The sequence below is a fragment of the Squalius cephalus genome, assembly GCF_949319135.1.
Source record: "Squalius cephalus genome assembly, chromosome: 19".
NCBI classification, from domain to species: domain Eukaryota; kingdom Metazoa; phylum Chordata; class Actinopteri; order Cypriniformes; family Leuciscidae; genus Squalius; species Squalius cephalus.
The window spans coordinates 35839229-35854334 of NC_137140.1; the positions used below are offsets into that span (position 1 = coordinate 35839229).

The following is a 15106-nucleotide window of genomic DNA, read 5'->3' on the forward strand; positions in this document are numbered from 1 at the left end:
GAGAGATGCACTTTTATGATGGATAGATGCACTTTTATGATGGATAGATGCACTTTTATGATGGAGAGATGCACTTTTATGATGGAGAGATGCACTTTTATGATGGATAGATGCACTTTTATGATGGATAGATGCACTTTTATGATGGAGAGATGCACTTTTATGATGGAGAGATGCACTTTAATGGACTTTGAAAAATATCCTGCCATTATAAAGCTATTTTTTTATATATATAAAGACATTTTTTAATATAACTCTGATTGTATCCGTCTGAGAGAAGAATGTCATATACACCTAGGATGGTTTGAGGGAGAGTAAATCATGGGCTAATTTTCATTTTTGTGTGAACATTCCCTTTAATCATTCCAAACTGTTGAAGGGTTCAGCATGTACCTGTAGGTGGAGGTGGGAGGCTGGTGCCGGTGAAGCTCTTCGCTCCTGGAGCGCCGGGTCCACCCTGAGGATAACCGGCTCCGAGAGGTGTATACACACCGCTGACAGGTGTGTGTGTGTGTGGAGGCCCCTGTGTGTGTGGAGGGCCTGGGAAGAAGGGCATCGGTCCGCCTGGCAGAGAGGTGGGAGATATGAACCCTGGAGCGGGTGGAGAAGACATCATGGGTCCCGATGGAGACACCAGGGGTCCCGGCGGAGACGCGGGCGGCACTGAAGGACCCGTCAGGCTGGAGGAGGGCATCGACGGGCCGGACATGAAGCCCAGGGGGCCACCGAGAGACCCGGACTGAGGGAACGGCTGAGACTGAGGGAAACCTGGAGGAGGAAACATTTACTAGAGCGATATAGCGGGTCGATGTGTAAAGGTGCTTGCACACGGAGTCCGAATAAAAAATAAATATGACCTCACATTTGTGTCAATCACATTACCACACTGCCTCTGAAACTTTAGTCCGTCATAAAAAAATCGGGATCGGGTTTGATTTTTTGGTTTTTTCGCATCTGTAGTTCAAGCATTTTGAGAGGCGTTTGACAATTCAGAGCCACTGAATGACGAATACGAAAAAACACATACGAAAGTCTCGGACTTTAAGACTCTGCTATGAGTACAAAAAGTTTAGGGTCAGTAAGAACTTTTTTCTTCTTCATTATTTTAATTATTAGGATGTATTATGAATAGGGCTGCACGATTAATCGCGCTTAAACCGATTTGGCTTATCGCGATTTTGAAAATCACAATATGTATTTGCTATGTGCAGCTTGTCAGTGCCGTACGGCTCAGTAAACGCTGCTCACTCTGAAAGCACTCGAGTTTGAGTCGCTTATAACGTGCATTTGAAAAAGCAACACGCATCAATCATAGCCGCTCCAAAGCTACATATAAGCAAGCATTACTTTTCAAAGACAGCTATAAATTTGTTTTCAGAAGTTGGTCATTTTAAACTTGATAGTTTTGAGGGTTTGTTAAGATGGGGAGGTGTACAACACTGGCATGTAAATAATAAACAACAAAAACAACCAAGAAAACAGCTCCGCAAATAAAAATATAAAATCACACACACTCGGGTTTGATTTGGCTAGTGCAAGTCTATTCACCGGTCTGTGTTCTACATCATATTTTCTGGCTAGTTAACTTTAATTTTTCATTTAGGGGGCAGTCATGACCTAGTGGTTAGGGAGTTGAACTGGTAACCCAAAGGTTGCTGGTTCGATTCCAGAACCGGTGGGAAATGACTGAGATGCCCTTGAGCAAGGCACCTAACCCCTAATCGCTCCCCGGGCGCCACACAAAAGGCTGCCCGCTGGGTGTGTGTATCCACGTTTGCAGTGTGTGTGTGTGTTAACTACTCACTACTCTGCTCATAATGTGTGTGCATTAACTTGGATGGGTTAAATGCAGAGGTCAAATTCCAAGTATGGGTTACCATACTTGGCCGTCACTTTCACTTTCTATAAATATTTTTGAATCTTCATTTTCTTTTCTGACATACTCCAGTTCCTGTTAAAACACACTAGACATGCTTATTCTGTGCATTTTGGGCACTTTTTGTGTGCAATCATATTTATTTTGTCCATCAAAAGTGTGCTTTCACATGCACGCCGGATAAAATACGGTGTGAAACGGTTGTTAGGATGTATTATGAAGCTGATGTGGTTACCTGGAGCTGTGGCAGGGTATTGTGGGTATTGTGGTCTCAGGCCGGGCCGTGGCGCTCCAGCAGAATCAGTCTGAGGGTTGAAGAGACGGGGCATCGTCTGCGGAGGGAGTGTGGACGGGTACGACCCCTGCGCAGGACACACATTACAACACATGCCTGAATAACTATTGCATTACAGGTCAAGCTTTTGCAACAGTCTGAGCAGCCGTGATGAAGCAAACACACGAGGAACGAGGTGCAAGTTGTTATTATTATTCCCAGTGTTGTTACTGGTAACTGAGAAACAGTAAAGATGAAATAAAATTAAATATTAATATTAGATGAAAAAATTGCATTCAAAAAACTTGAGTATAAGAAACATGCTAAAGCAAGATGCACGTACGCAATCCGTTTCTTCTGTAGAAATAAGCAAACTCTGAGGGCTGATTCTGTGGCCGTGAAGCTGTTAAATAACAATATTACAGGAAGTGCAGAATATCTCTTCCATGCACTTTAGATGATGTCTCTGGAGTTATGGAGACAGCATTATTGTAATTTATTGAATTGTGTCCAAAATGTGAGTTTAGACTTTTTAAAGTGTGATGTCAATATGAACATTGGCACAGGTTATATCTGACGCCACATGTATTTTTGTAGAGGTGTGTTTTTTTTAAAAGTAGATCCTATTTTAACTTGAGCGCCGCACATTTTACATAAAAACAATGCAAATACTATGTAATGGCTATCCAAAAAAAACGGCATTCTCTGTGAACGGCCCAAACGGGCATCATTTTGCTCCATCACGTTTATATTTGCACCGGAACAGTGGATTGCCACTGAAAACGGGTCAATAAAACACTATGGCCTGGTTTCACAGACAGGGCTTCGATTAAGGCAGGATTAGGCCTCAGGTCCTGATTACACCTGGAGTTAAGATGCGGTTTGGTTGATCGGATCACAAGTGAAACGGGGTCTAGAATGTTTTGAGCTTGTTCACTTTCAGCCACTTCCAGAGGTAGTGGAAAACACATTCGACTGGATTCCTTTCATAGTGTAAACCCTGGTTCCACTTGCAGGGTTTCCGTGGGGCATTAAAAAGCATTAGAAGTCATTAAATGGATTTTGCGAAGATTAAGGCCTTAAATAGCATTAGAAAACATTACATTTGAATCCTACAGGCATTAAAAATGTAGATATAGTTTTGAAGAAAATGTGATACTATCAATTTATTTGAATATAGCCTTCATAATTAATAATTTTTATTTGCCGTCTCAAAATATGTACGTTAGTGTGATAAACACGCGGAAAATTACGTGGTAATTGCTTCCGGCTTTCGTAGTGTAAATGCTCATGTGCTCGAACAGCCACACCTACTCTCCGCCTACTGACCCAATGCGTGAACATTACGGGAAGCGCACTAGCCAGACGGGATTTAAACTTTGTTGGCTGGAGACCCAAGTTTAGTTTGAAGAGGAAAAACATACCAAGCACAATGTTCTCTCAGCATTTCTGATTTCTCACACACACACTCGGCGTTCGGCTGGTCTCGTGTCTGTCAGAGCAGAAATGAAAGCTGTGTTTTTCCCTTGTCTCTGATCACGTTCATATGTCAATTATAAGAGCTTATTTCATCCATTAGATCAAAAGATCTGAAAAAGCCCATAGATTTACCCGCCCATAGTTTATCACACTAATGTACATATTTTGAGACAGCAAATAAAAATTAATTATGAAGGCTATATTCAAATAAATAGATAGTATCACATTTTCTTCAAAACTATATCTACATTTTTAATGCCTGTAGGATTAAAATGTAATGCTTTCTAATGCTATTTAAGGCCTTAATCTTCGCAAAATCCATTTAATGACTTCTAATGCTTTTTAATGCCCCACGGAAACCCTGCAAGTGGAACCAGGGTTTACACTATGAAAGGAATCCAGTCGAATGTGTTTTCCACTACCTCTGGAAGTGGCTGAAAGTGGACAAGCTCAAAACATTCTAGACCCCGTTTCACTTGTGAACCGATCAACCAAACCGCATCTTAACTCCAGGTGTAAACGGGGCCAAAGAGCAGACGAGACGACAGAAGCTGAACCTGATCGGCTCAAATGTTGGTGACATTCATTGTAATGAACACATAGTGGGCAATTCAACCCCATTTCCAGAAAAGTAGGGCATTTTGTAATATGCAATAAAATGTTAATATTAATTCTCTTGAACCTTTATTTAACTGACAAAAGTATGAAGAATAGATTTTCACTAATTGTGTTTTTCAGTGTACACTCACCTAAAGGATTATTAGGAACACCATACTAATACTGTGTTTGACCCCCTTTCGCCTTCAGAACTGCCTTAATTCTACGTGGCACTGATTCAACAAGGTGCTGAAAGCATTCTTTAGAAATGTTGGCCCATATTGATAGGATAGCATCTTGCAGTTGATGGAGATTTGTGGGATGCACATCCAGGGCACGAAGCTCCCGTTCCACCACATCCCAAAGATGCTCTATTGGGTTGAGATCTGGTCACTGTGGGGGCCATTTTAGTACAGTGAACTCATTGTCATGTTCAAGAAACCAATTTGAAATGATTCGAGCTTTGTGACATGGTGCATTATCCTGCTGGAAGTAGCCATCAGAGGATGGGTACATGGTGGTCATAAGGGGATGGACATGGTCAGAAACAATGCTCAGGTAGGCCGTGACATTTAAACGATGCCCAATTGGCACTAAGGGGCCTAAAGTGTGCCAAGAAAACATCCCCCACACCATTACACCACCACCACCAGCCTGCACAGTGGTAACAAGGCATGATGGACCCATGTTCTCATTCTGTTTACGCCAAATTCTGACTCTACCATCTGAATGTCTCAACAGAAATCGAGACTCATCAGACCAGGCAACATTTTTCCAGTCTTCAACTGTCCAATTTTGGTGAGCTCGTGCAAATTGTAGCCTCTTTTTCCTATTTGTAGTGGAGATGAGTGGTACCCGGTGGGGTCTTCTGCTGTTGTAGCCCATCCGCCTCAAGGTTGTGCGTGTTGTGGCTTCACAAATGCTTTGCTGCATACCTCGGTTGTAACGAGTGGTTATTTCAGTCAAAGTTGCTCTTCAATCAGCTTGAATCAGTCGGCCCATTCTCCTCTGACCTCTAGCATCAACAAGGCATTTTCGCCCACAGGACTGCCGCATACTGGATGTTTTTCCCTTTTCACACCATTCTTTGTAAACCCTAGAAATGGTTGTGGGTGAAAATCCCAGTAACTGAGCAGATTGTGAAATACTCAGACCGGCCCGTCTGGCACCAACAACCATGCCACGCTCAAAATTGCTTAAATCACCTTTCTTTCCCACTCTGACATTCAGTTTGGAGTTCAGGAGATTGTCTTGACCAGGACCACACCCCTAAATGCATTGAAGCAACTGCCATGTGATTGGTTGATTAGATAATTGCATTAATGAGAAATTGAACAGGTGTTCCTAATAATCCTTTAGGTGAGTGTAAATCTTTTTGATTTTGATGGCTGCAACAAAAAAAGTAGGGACTGAGGCTCCGTCTCACATCACATTACACTTTTTAATCTTTTAGGAATTGAAGATACTAATTGTTGCAGCTTTGCAAGTGTAATTTTCACCTGATACGAGCATCTCTGCATTCAACAAACATACAGCTTTCTCCTATAACAGAGATTCGAGTCGCATTTCTTGATGCAGCGTCAGACTGTTAAGTGACGAAGGTTTTATAAAGTACTCCTGTGCACATGATGGTTTCTCATGCAATGCCATCTGAGGGGTCAAAGGTCATGCACTACAGCAGGTCTCCTGCCTTGCCCTACACAGACTGAGATTTCTCTGGACTCTCAGGACAATATGTGGACAAGACCACAAAACCTGGGTCAATTTTTGGAAATTCAAATGTATACACCAATGGAGAGCTTATTTATTCAGCTGTCCACTGATGTATGGTTTGTTAGGATAGGACAATATTTGGCAAAAAAATCTAAACATTGAGAAAATCTCCTTTAAAGTTCTACATTTATGTTGGCGATTGTGCTGCATTCACTCACAGAAATACATGTTTTATATATTTAATAAGAAAGTTACTAAATATCTTCATGGAACATGATCTTTACTTAATATCCTCATGATTTTTGGCATAAAATAAAAATCGATAATTTTGACCCGTACAATGTCTCGTTGGCTATTGCCACAGATAAACCAGTGCGACTCGAGACTGGTGACGTGATCCAGGGTCACATATCATGTATGTTAGATGGTGAAAGACCTAAATACTTTGTAATCTTGCATTGAGAAATTTGATTTGTTTTATTTTAATCATTTGACAAATCTCTTATGAAATTTGACACAAAGTGATGTGCCATGACCCGTGTTTGCTGGCAGAGACTGAGACGCTCCTTTAACCCGATCATGATGAGCTCACCTACTATACTAATAGTGCAGTTTCAAAAGAGTTTAACTTGGAGATTCCATAATCTTATCACTTTTATTCTGCCTCCGTCCCAACTTTTCTTGCAGTGTGTTACAGCATCAAAATCAAAAATTGCTTATATTTACAAGACACAATTAATTTAGCCAGTGAAAACATTGATTTATTTTTAATTTGTACTTTTGTCGGTGAAATAAAGGTTTAAGTCAATTAACAAATCACAGATTTTATAGTGTTTTACAAAATGTCCCAAATTTTCAGAATTTGGGGTTGAATATCACTTCACCAATAATGATGAGGTCATTTCCATATCATGCGAGACGTTGATATAGTAATTATCGCGACAGTTATTACAGTTTTATTAACTAAAACCATAAAAACATTTACATTAACATAACATGTGACCCTGGATCACGTCACCAGTCTCGAGTCGCATGGGTATATCTGTGGCAATAACCAGCAAGACCTTGGCTTGTACGGGTCAAAATTATAGATTTTTCTTTTATGCCAAAAATCATGAGGATATTAAGTAAAGATCATGTTCCATGAAGATATTTTGTAAATTTCCTACCATAAATATATAAAACATGTATTTCTGTGAGTGAATGCAGCACAATCGCCAACATAAATGTAGAACTTTAAAGGAGATTTTCTCAATGTTTCGATTTTTTTGCACCCTCAGATTCCAGATTTACAATAGTTGCATCTCGACCAAATATTGTCCTATCATAATAAACAGAAAGCTTATTTATTCAGCTTCCAGATTATGTATAAATCTCAATTTCACAAAATTGACCCATGTGACTCGTTTTGTGGTCCATGGTCACATATTATTTTATTTCAGCCAAGGCAATATTTCTTGTTTTCATTTAATTTAACTTTAAGTACTAATTCTTGAACTAAAACGGAAACATATAAAAATAAAAACTAATCCATAATATGAATAAAAACTATAACAGTATCTGAATGCTAGCATTATTATTAACAACAGACTGTCTGGTGTGTTTTGAACCAGTTCAAGTATGAATGTTTACACAACAAGGTTTTCATAATGATATTTAAAAGTCTGTTGTGAAACTATAACCTTATTCAGCACGAAGTCCCCGAAGACAACAAAAAACTCAAACACGAGGATGACGCAAAACCATCCACTGTAAATCAGAGCGAGACGCCCTTTCGAAACAGCAGACACACTGTATGCCAGCTCCGTCTTTCACAACACACATCAGGCCATCGGAAAGCAAACAGTGTCTGATGATCATTAGCAGACCGCGTGCACAGCGTAACCACAGACCGCCATGATGACAGAGTACTGTACTGTACTGGAGTGAACTGTACCCGTGTGTGTGTGTGTGTGTGTGCTGGAGGAGCGTGTGCTGGAGGAGTGTGTGTGTGTGCTGGAGGAGTGTGTGCTGGAGGAGTGTGTGCTGGAGGAGTGTGTGTGTGTGCTGGAGGAGTGTGTGCGTGCTGGAGGAGTGTGTGTGTGTGCTGGAGGAGTGTGTGTGTGTGCTGGAGGAGTGTGTGTGTTAGAAGAGTGTGTGCATGCTGGAGGAGTGTGTGCTGGAGGAGTGTGTGTGTTAGAGGAGTGTGTGCGTGCTGGAGGAGTGTGTGCTGGAGGAGTGTGTGTGTGTTAGAAGAGTGTGTGCATGCTGGAGGAGTGTGTGTGTTAGAAGAGTGTGTGTGCTGGAGGAGTGTGTGCTGGAGGAGTGTGTGTGTTAGAGGAGTGTGTGCGTGCTGGAGGAGTGTGTGCTGGAGGAGTGTGTGTGTTAGAAGAGTGTGTGCATGCTGGAGGAGTGTGTGCTGGAGGAGTGTGTGTGTTAGAAGAGTGTGTGTGCTGGAGGAGTGTGTGTGTTAGAAGAGTGTGTGTGCTGGAGGAGTGTGTGCTGGAGGAGTGTGTGTGTTAGAAGAGTGTGTGCATGCTGGAGGAGTGTGTGCTGGAGGAGTGTGTGTGTTAGAAGAGTGTGTGCATGCTGGAGGAGTGTGTGCTGGAGGAGTGTGTGTGTTAGAGGAGTGTGTGCGTGCTGGAGGAGTGTGTGCTGGAGGAGTGTGTGTGTTAGAGGAGTGTGTGCGTGCTGGAGGAGTGTGTGCTGGAGGAGTGTGTGTGTTAGAGGAGTGTGTGTGTGCTGGAGGAGTGTGTGCTGGAGGAGTGTGTGCTGGAGGAGTGTGTGTGTTAGAGGAGTGTGTGCGTGCTGGAGGAGTGTGTGTGTTAGAGGAGTGTGTGCGTGCTGGAGGAGTGTGTGTGCTGGAGGAGTGTGTGCTGGAGGAGTGTGTGTTGGAGGAGTGTGTGCGTGCTGGAGGAGTGTGTGTGTTAGAAGAGTGTGTGCATGCTGGAGGAGTGTGTGTGCTGGAGGAGTGTGTGCTGGAGGAGTGTGTGTGTTAGAAGAGTGTGTGCATGCTGGAGGAGTGTGTGCTGGAGGAGTGTGTGTGTTAGAAGAGTGTGTGCATGCTGGAGGAGTGTGTGCTGGAGGAGTGTGTGTGTTAGAAGAGTGTGTGCATGCTGGAGGAGTGTGTGTGTTAGAGGAGTGTGTGCGTGCTGGAGGAGTGTGTGTGTGTGCTGGAGGAGTGTGTGTGTGTGCGTGCTGGAGGAGTGTGTGCGTGCTGGAGGAGTGTGTGCTGGAGGAGTGTGTGTTAGAGGAGTGTGTGCTGGAGGAGTGTGTGCGTGCTGGAGGAGTGTGTGTGTTAGAAGAGTGTGTGCATGCTGGAGGAGTGTGTGCTGGAGGAGTGTGTGCTGGAGGAGTGTGTGTGTTAGAGGAGTGTGTGCGTGCTGGAGGAGTGTGTGTGTGTGCTGGAGGAGTGTGTGCTGGAGGAGTGTGTGTGTTAGAGGAGTGTGTGCGTGCTGGAGGAGTGTGTGTGTGTGCTGGAGGAGTGTGTGTGTGTGCTGGAGGAGTGTGTGTGTGTGTGTGTGCGTGCTGGAGGAGTGTGTGCGTGCTGGAGGAGTGTGTGCGTGCTGGAGGAGTGTGTGCGTGCTGGAGGAGTGTGTGCGTGCTGGAGGAGTGTGTGTGCTGGAGGAGTGTGTGTGTGTGCTGGAGGAGTGTGTGTGTGTGTGTGTGCGTGCTGGAGGAGTGTGTGCGTGCTGGAGGAGTGTGTGTGTGTGCTGGAGGAGTGTGTGTGTGTGTGTGTGCGTGCTGGAGGAGTGTGTGCGTGCTGGAGGAGTGTGTGCGTGCTGGAGGAGTGTGTGCGTGCTGGAGGAGTGTGTGCGTGCTGGAGGAGTGTGTGCGTGCTGGAGGAGTGTGTGCGTGCTGGAGGAGTGTGTGCGTGCTGGAGGAGTGTGTGCGTTAGGGCTGCACGATGTGTCGTTTAAACATCGATATCGCGATGTGCGAATCCACGATAGTCACATCGCAGGATGTGCGATGTAGGCTGTCGTAGTTAATCCGTGATTCATTAACCTTACGGGCCAGCTGCTCCCCGGCCTTTTTAACACATATGATTCGCGGATTAATTGCACATCTTAACCATCATAGAGTGAAAGTTTAACATTTGCATGTGTTTTTAAGTCCTGTTAGTTTAACAGGGCGCATTTAAGAACGAGCAGAGCGAGAGAGCCCCGGCCGCGTGCGCGCTCACCTTCACCGTCTTCAAACAACACGAGCGCTGTCTTGCTCTCTCTCTCTCCCTCGCGAGTCGCGCATATTAATCAAAATCAATTGACACGATGGAGTCGAACAAAAAAACTATCCAGTGATGAAATGTTTTCTGTGTTGACAAATATTGTGCGATATCCTAAACTGCCGAGGTAATTACACAACGCGTGCCGTAGACTCGCCTATGTCAGATTCGCGAACTAATGATTCCTTTGAACCCGAACCGATTCAATTTAATGAATGGTTTTTAAACAACTGACCTGTCCAACACTGAACTCACGAGACGTCTGAATTGGTGTATAAAAAAAAAAAAAAAAAAATCGGTAGCACCTTACAATAATGTTCTATTTATTAAACTATTTAACTACATTAGTTAACATTTACTATTAGTAAACTGCACTTCTACAACATTGTTAATTTCAACATTTAGGCTATATAGCCTTATTGAAATCAAAAGTTGTACAGTATGTGTTAACAGTAATGCACTGTGAAGTAAAATTACCAAACAATAACAGCTGTATTTTTATAAACTAAGATAAACAAAGATGAATAAATACAGTAACAAAAGTATTGCTCATGGTAAGTTCATGTTAGTTATTAGATAGCCTACATTAACTAATGTTAACAATTCAAACCATATCCTAAAGTTACAAACAAATCATTTAATTTAAATAATACTCTTTTTAAATCATTTAAAATGAGAATGTAAGTGTGTTTACCCCATATTTGTTTGTAAGAAAAAAATAGATTAGATTTCATTTCATATCGCAATATATATCGTAGAAAAATAAAATATCGCAATGTCATTTTTTCCTAATATCGTGCAGCCCTAGTGTGCGTGCTGGAGGAGTGTGTGTGTGTTAGAGTGGTGTGTGTGTTAGAGGAGTGTGTGTGTGCTGGAGGAGTGTGTGTGTGTTAGAGTGGTGTGTGTGTTAGAGGAGTGTGTGCGTGCTGGAGGAGTGTGTGTGTGTTAGAGTGGTGTGTGTGTTAGAGGAGTGTGTGTGTGCTGGAGGAGTGTGTGTGTGTTAGAGTGGTGTGTGTGTTAGAGGAGTGTGTGTGTGCTGGAGGAGTGTGTGCTGGAGGAGTGTGTGTGTTAGAGGAGTGTGTGCGTGCTGGAGGAGTGTGTGCTGGAGGAGTGTGTGTGTTAGAGGAGTGTGTGCGTGCTGGAGGAGTGTGTGTGTTAGAGGAGTGTGTGCGTGCTGGAGGAGTGTGTGTGCTGGAGGAGTGTGTGCTGGAGGAGTGTGTGCTGGAGGAGTGTGTGTGTTAGAGGAGTGTGTGCGTGCTGGAGAAGTGTGTGCTGGAGGAGTGTGTGTGTTAGAAGAGTGTGTGCATGCTGGAGGAGTGTGTGCTGGAGGAGTGTGTGTGTTAGAGGAGTGTGTGCGTGCTGGAGGAGTGTGTGTGTTAGAGGAGTGTGTGCGTGCTGGAGGAGTGTGTGTGTGTGCTGGAGGAGTGTGTGTGTGCTGGAGGAGTGTGTGCTGGAGGAGTGTGTGCTGGAGGAGTGTGTGTGTTAGAGGAGTGTGTGCGTGCTGGAGGAGTGTGTGCTGGAGGAGTGTGTGTGTTAGAGGAGTGTGTGCGTGCTGGAGGAGTGTGTGTGTTAGAGGAGTGTGTGCGTGCTGGAGGAGTGCGTGCTGGAGGAGTGTGTGCTGGAGGAGTGTGTGCTGGAGGAGTGTGTGTGTTAGAGGAGTGTGTGTGTGCTGGAGGAGTGTGTGCTGGAGGAGTGTGTGCTGGAGGAGTGTGTGTGTTAGAGGAGTGTGTGCGTGCTGGAGAAGTGTGTGTGTTAGAAGAGTGTGTGCATGCTGGAGGAGTGTGTGCTGGAGGAGTGTGTGTTAGAAGAGTGTGTGCATGCTGGAGGAGTGTGTGCTGGAGGAGTGTGTGTGTTAGAGGAGTGTGTGCGTGCTGGAGGAGTGTGTGTGTGCTGGAGGAGTGTGTGTGTGTGTGTGCTGGAGGAGTGTGTGCTGGAGGAGTGTGTGTGTTAGAAGAGTGTGTGCATGCTGGAGGAGTGTGTGTGTTAGAAGAGTGTGTGCATGCTGGAGGAGTGTGTGCTGGAGGAGTGTGTGTGTTAGAGGAGTGTGTGCGTGCTGGAGGAGTGTGTGTGCTGGAGGAGTGTGTGTGTGTGTGTGCTGGAGGAGTGTGTGCGTGCTGGAGGAGTGTGTGCGTGCTGGAGGAGTGTGTGTGTGTTAGAGTGGTGTGTGTGTTAGAGGAGTGTGTGTGTGCTGGAGGAGTGTGTGTGTGTTAGAGTGGTGTGTGTGCTGGAGGAGTGTGTTAGAGTGGTGTGTGTGTTAGAGGAGTGTGTGTGTGTTAGAGGAGTGTGTGTGTGCTGGAGGAGTGTGTTAGAGGGGTGTGTGTGTTAGAGGGGTGTGTGTGTTAGAGGGGTGTGTGTGTTAGAGGGGTGTGTGTGTGCTGGAGGAGTGTGTGTGTGTTAGAGGAGTGTGTGTGTGTGTTAGAGGAGTGTGTGTGTTAGAGGAGTGTGTGTGTGTTAGAGGAGTGTGTGTGTGTGTTAGAGGAGTGTGTGTGTGCTGGAGGAGTGTGTGTGTGTCTGTACCTGTGTGTGTGCTGGAGGAGTGTGTGTGTGCTGGAGGAGTGTGTGTGCTGGAGGAGTGTGTGTGTGTGTGTTAGAGGGGTGTGTGTGTTAGAGGAGTGTGTGTGTGTCTGTACCTGTGTGTGTGCTGGAGGAGTGTGTGTGTGTCTGTACCTGTGTGTGTGCTGGAGGAGTGTGTGTGTGCTGGAGGAGTGTGTGTGCTGGAGGAGTGTGTGTGTGTGTGTTAGAGGGGTGTGTGTGCTGGAGGAGTGTGTGTGTGCTGGAGGAGTGTGTGTGTGTGTGTGTGTGTGTGTGTGTGTGCTGGAGGAGTGTGTGTGTGTGTGTGCTGGAGGAGCTTGTGTGTTAGAGGAGTGTGTGCGTGCTGGAGGAGTGTGTGTGTGTGTGCTGGAGGAGTGTGTGCTGGAGGAGTGCGTGCTGGAGAAGTGTGTGTGTGTGCTGGAGGAGTGTGTGTGTGTGTGTGTGTGTGTGTGTGCTGGAGGAGTGTGTGTGTGTGTGTGCTGGAGGAGCTTGTGTGTTAGAGGAGTGTGTGCGTGCTGGAGGAGTGCGTGTGTGTGCTGGAGGAGTGTGTGTGTGTGTGTGTGTGTGTGTGCTGGAGGAGTGTGTGTGTGTGTGTGCTAGAGGAGCTTGTGTGTTAGAGGAGTGTGTGCGTGCTGGATGAGTGTGTGTGTGTTGGAGGAGTGCTGGAGGAGTGTGTGTGTGCTGGAGGAGTGTGTGTGTGCTGGAGGAGTGTGTGTGTGTGCTTGAGGAGTGTGTGTGCTGGAGGAGTGTGTGTGTGTGTGTGTGCTGGAGGAGTGTGTGTGCGTGTGTGTGTGCTGGAGGAGTGTGTGTGTGTGCTGGAGGAGTGTGTGTGTGTTAGAGGAGTGTGTGTGTGTGTCTGTACCTGTGTGTGTGCTGGAGGAGTGTGTGTGTTAGAGGAGTGTGTGTGTGTTAGAGGAGTGTGTGTGTGTGTGCTGGAGGAGTGTGTGTGTGTTAGAGGAGTGTGTGTGTGTTAGAGGAGTGTGTGTGTGTGTTAGAGGGGTGTGTGTGTTAGAGGAGTGTGTGTGTGTGTTAGAGGAGTGTGTGTGTGTCTGTACCTGTGTGTGTGCTGGAGGAGTGTGTGTGTTAGAGGAGTGTGTGTGTGTCTGTACCTGTGTGCGTGCTGGAGGAGTGTGTGTGTGTGTGCTGGAGGAGTGTGTGTGTGCTAGAGGAGTGTGTGTGTGCTAGAGGAGTGTGTGTGTGTCTCTGTACCTGTGTGTGTGCTGGAGGAGTGTGTGTGTTCGTAGCGCCTCCTGCTGGTGTGGACGGTTGTTGTCTCTGCTGCGTCTCGCCCTTCGCATGCGACAGTCTGTCTCTCAACATCCCAACAGCAACCTAGAGTACACACACACACACACACACACACACACACACACACACACATAGAGAACACTTACTACACAGATGAAGCACAAGAAACACACTTTTAATGCAAACGGTAGGGAATTCTGAGTGGTTTCTAGGCTTTAGTGTGTGACTGTCAGTGGTGGTTTAGTGCATTACATACACTAAATGATACGCGTTTCTCATTACAAGTGTGGGAAGATTGTTTGTTTGCTGCGTTAAAGCAACTCAAACTCAGAGCAGATGCAGATGGAGTGTGTGTGGAGCAGCTTTTACTCATATATTTACATTTATGCATTTGGCAGACACTTTTATCCAAAGCATTTCAAGGCACACATTTACATTCTTACCAGTTCTTGCTTTCCCAGGGAATCGAACCCATGACCTTGGCGTTGCAAGCGCCAACGCTCTACTGTTTGAGCTACAGGAAAGTGTGTGTGTGTGTGTGTGTGTGTGTGTGTGTGTGTGTGTGTGTACCTGGTCGCAGTCGTCGGGCAGATAGTTGAGTGCGGAGGTCAAGCTGCCCTGTGACGCCAGTATACTGGAGTACTGGATGAGTTTCTCCGTCAGCGCTGAGCTTCGCACACACACCTCGCTGTTACGCAGACGCTCGATCGACCTCCGCAGGATCATCACCTTCTCCACCAGATCCTGCACACACACAACAACACAGACGTCACACACACACACACGCTCGACGCAAGTACTCATTACTTCAATGAGCTCATTGTTTCTGCCTTAAATTATAACATTGTTTAAATTAATAAATTTTTAGCTAACTGTGATTTTGCATATGTACATTTCTGAAATGCATAACTTAGACAAGTCTCTGATAACAGATCACTCTAAATTGTAATGTGAGCGTCCCAATTCGCATACTATAGTTTTCGAAAATAGAATTAGTACGTCCCAAATCGTCGTATGTTGAAGTGAGTAATGCAAAGACACCCGGATGGCCAAGTGCAGATCCGTGAACATGCTAACGGCTAATAATGCCCACAACCCATCGCGCGTTGAACGAGGATTCGATTAGAACTACAAACACGAGTGAAAAGTGTTAAAAAACTACAGACATGGAGGATGCGTG

General features: G+C 45.2%; 1 protein-coding gene across 2 annotated transcripts in view; it reads right to left on the reverse strand.

Moving 5' to 3' along the window:
* Nucleotides 1-15106, reverse strand: part of sec31b (SEC31 homolog B, COPII coat complex component) — a 44106-nt gene that overhangs the window by 11600 nt on the left and 17400 nt on the right. For both annotated transcript variants that reach the window (XM_079851170.1, XM_079851169.1), the window contains exons 18-21: nt 14497-14670; nt 13888-14010; nt 2112-2238; nt 394-768 (exon numbers count right to left, since the gene is read on the reverse strand). In XM_079851170.1, the coding sequence (XP_079707296.1) occupies nt 394-768; nt 2112-2238; nt 13888-14010; nt 14497-14670 (799 nt within the window). The remainder of the gene's footprint in view (nt 1-393; nt 769-2111; nt 2239-13887; nt 14011-14496; nt 14671-15106) is intronic.